The sequence below is a fragment of the Solanum tuberosum genome, unplaced genomic scaffold (assembly GCF_000226075.1).
Source record: "Solanum tuberosum cultivar DM 1-3 516 R44 unplaced genomic scaffold, SolTub_3.0 scf00531, whole genome shotgun sequence".
Taxonomy (NCBI): domain Eukaryota; kingdom Viridiplantae; phylum Streptophyta; class Magnoliopsida; order Solanales; family Solanaceae; genus Solanum; species Solanum tuberosum.
Window position 1 is genome coordinate 144,637 of NW_006239449.1, and position 3,414 is coordinate 148,050.

A 3,414-nucleotide genomic window follows, 5' to 3' on the forward strand; every position below is an offset into this window, starting at 1 on the left:
AGTGAATTATGTATGCAATATATATGTATTATAACTATATTTTTTTAAAATATATTATGTTTGTTTGGCAAGAAATTGACACATTATATTATAAGTGTATTAAAATGTGTGTTAAATGTATGATATATCAATAAAACTTGTATTATATGTGAATAATAAATTGTTCTTTGTAATATGTATTAAAACTAAGCGTGGCAACGGGACAGGAACCGGTAATTTCGGAAAAAAATATGCATACCCGTCCCGGGACCGGAAACCGGGTCCCAACCGCTATATTTTTTAAAAAAAAATTAAAATTAAAAAATTAGTAACATTACTCAAATAATAGTAAAACTTTTATAATTTTAAAGTTAAAAATTTATACTTTTAAAGTTTTAAGTATAAACTTTCAAACTACTTTCAAACTTTAAAAGTGCATGTGCCAAGTCATGGTTCACCATTATTTCACGTGTTTTGGCTTCAATTCCCTTATCCCCCTTATAATTCTTCCATTCATCATCCATGACCATTTTCTCCAAAGAAGATTTCACTTTGCGAATTCGGGTGATCATAATGGTGTGTGAGGCAAATCTTGTTTCACCAACCTTCAACAAACACAAATCCGAATATTTTTGAAAAAGTGCATGTGCCAAGTCATGGTTCACAACAAAGTTCTTCAAATTACTCACTTCACTAAGTAACTCTAAAATCCATTTACAACTAGTAAAGTGAGGTGATTTTTCCGAAGGTTGGCACATACTTTTCAAAGCTAGATTCAAACAATGAACAACACAAGGAGTCCAAAATATATGAGGATATTTTTGCTCCACAATAGTACCGGCAAGTTTCATATTACTTGCATTATCCGTAATAACTTGAACAACATTGTTTGAACCTACATTTTCTATTGCTTCAATAAATAAGTTAGCAATATATTCACCATCTTTTACGATTCCACTAGAATTGATTGAATTTAAAAACATTGGACCTCCACTAGATGATGCCATTATATTGATCAAAGGTCGTCTTTTAGTATCGGTCCATCCATCCGAACAAATCGACAATCCTTTCTTTTTCCATGTACCTTTAATTGGTTGCAACTTTCTATCAATATGTGTTTTTTCTTGAGCTAAAAGAGTTGTCCTCAATCTATTATATGATGGGGGAATATAACCGGGAATGGAATTTTCGGCTAGAAACTTAGAATATTTTTTAAAATAAGGAGAGTTTGCAAAGTTGAACGATAAACCTGATGCGTAGAACATCCTAGCGGCTAATTTGTCGGCCGTATTTCTCTCATAGATGCCGAATGATTTTCCTATAGCTCCACTACTCGAACTCTTTCTCTTTTTTTGTTGAATTAAATCAGTCCCCTCCGGAAGTGATATATAATCAGCTTTGTTTCTTGCATCAACTTGAACAACGGTTCTTTTTCTTTCGGCTTGTTCATGCTCCATCTTCAAAGTCGCATATATATCACCACTACTTTCTTTACATATTTGAACACCATGACCCGATAATCTCAAAAGATGTGCTTTCACCCTATTATATGATCCCGTAACTATTTTATTGCCATAGTTACAAGACCATGCTATATTCCCACCCCCATCTGGAGCAATCAAAATAACTTTCACATGATTCCATAGAGGTTTATCATCAAAATCTACTCCTACACTTTTTGTAGGTCTCATAAAATATTTTCCTTTTTGACTACTTGATGACATCTTGTTAAACAAAGGAAAATGAATTTTTTTTTGGTTTACAGTGAACTTGAATGAAAAATCAAAGAAGAAACTACTCTACTGGAAAATGAAATTTTTTTTGGTTTTAGGAGGGAAAAGTTGGTGACAATGGAAAGATTTTTGGACTAAGTTGATGGCTGATGGGATGTCATCTTTTTTATGTTACTCTACTTGGAAGACTTTTTGAGCTTTTCTTTTTTTCAAGAGGAGTGTATGTATTGTGTACATATATTTTTACTATTTTAATTTGAATTGTTTTTATAGTTCTAATAGAAATAAAATTATTTTATCTAATTTTAATTTATGTGAGATCGTTTGGATAGAATGTTTTTATCTAGCGAGACATGATCCTCGATCTGGATATGATATATATATATTTCTAGTATTTCGATAGTTCGAAGCTTATAATGATAGAAAGAATCAAAAGATCTAGTAAAACGGGATCCTTAAAGCGCTTGTATTGATATGAAGAATTAAGTGATCTAGCGAGACATGATCCTTGATCTGGATATGATATTGTGCGTGAAACTATATATATATATATTTTTTCTAGTATTTTGATAGTTCGAAGCTTGTATTGATAGAAAGAATCAAAAAATATAGTAAGACGGGATCCTTAAAGCGCTTGTATTGATATGAAGAATTAAGTGATCTAGCGAGACATGATCCTTGATCTGGATATGATATTGTGCGTGAAACTATATATATATATATTTTTTCTAGTATTTTGATAGTTCGAAGTTTATATTGATTGAAAGAATCAAAAGATTTAGTAAGACGGGATCCTTGATGCGCTTGTATTGATAGGAAGAATTAAGTGATCTAGAGAGACATGATCCTTGATCTGGATATGATATTGTGTGTGAAACTATATCGTCTTTTTTTCTAGTATTTTGATAGTTCGAAGTTTGTATTGATTGAAAGAATCAAAAGATTTAGTAAGACGGGATCCTTAAAGCGCTTGTATTGATAGGAAGAATTAAGTGATCTAGCGAGACATGATCCTTGATCTGGATATGATATTGTGCGTGAAACTATACATATTTCTAGTATTTCGATAGTTTGAAGCTTGTAATGATAGAAAGAATCAAAAGATCTAGTAAGACGGGATCCTTAAAGCGCTTGTATTGATAGGAAGAATTAAGTGATCTAGCGAGACATGATCCTTGATCTGGATATGATATTGTGCGTGAAACTTGATTTGGTTTGGTTTGATTTTTCTCTTTTATATTTGAATTTTTTCGGTTCGATTATTTGGTTATGTCATAATTAGAAACATAATCAAAGTTATATTTGCAATTTTATATATATATATAATTTGGTTTTTTTCGATTTCTCCCTTCTTTTTTCTAGAATCCGAAACCAAAACAAGAAATCAATCAATATAAATATTAATCCAAAATTAAATAAAAAAATTAATCCAAATTAGAATTCGATTCAAATTTAATGTAAATTATTAGCATGTATTTAAAAATATTTACATAATAATAGTAATATTAATCAGTAATTAATTCATGCAAGTAAATATTTACACATAAAGCACCTTTCAAATAAAAATCTCTATAATATTGTTAGATCCCATTTTTCAATCCAACTCGTCCTATTTATATGGACAAAATATTTATCTTTCAAAATATTGTTCCCTTCTCTCCTTTTCTAACGTCTCTTTTCCTATTTTTGGACTAGTTGATGG

General features: G+C 30.4%; 1 protein-coding gene across 1 annotated transcript; it reads right to left on the minus strand.

The window, feature by feature from the left end:
• Positions 1 to 374: 374 nt before the first annotated feature.
• On the minus strand, positions 375 to 1,703 carry LOC107058497 (uncharacterized). Its single transcript, XM_015304286.1, has one exon. It carries the CDS (start codon positions 1,701 to 1,703, stop codon positions 375 to 377), a length of 1,329 nt encoding a protein of 442 aa, XP_015159772.1.
• Positions 1,704 to 3,414: the final 1,711 nt, after the last annotated feature.

Coding starts and splice junctions, on each gene's coding strand:
- LOC107058497 (XM_015304286.1), bottom strand. CDS start 1,703: ATGTCATCAAGTAGTCAAAAAGGAAAATATTTTATGAGACCTACAAAA.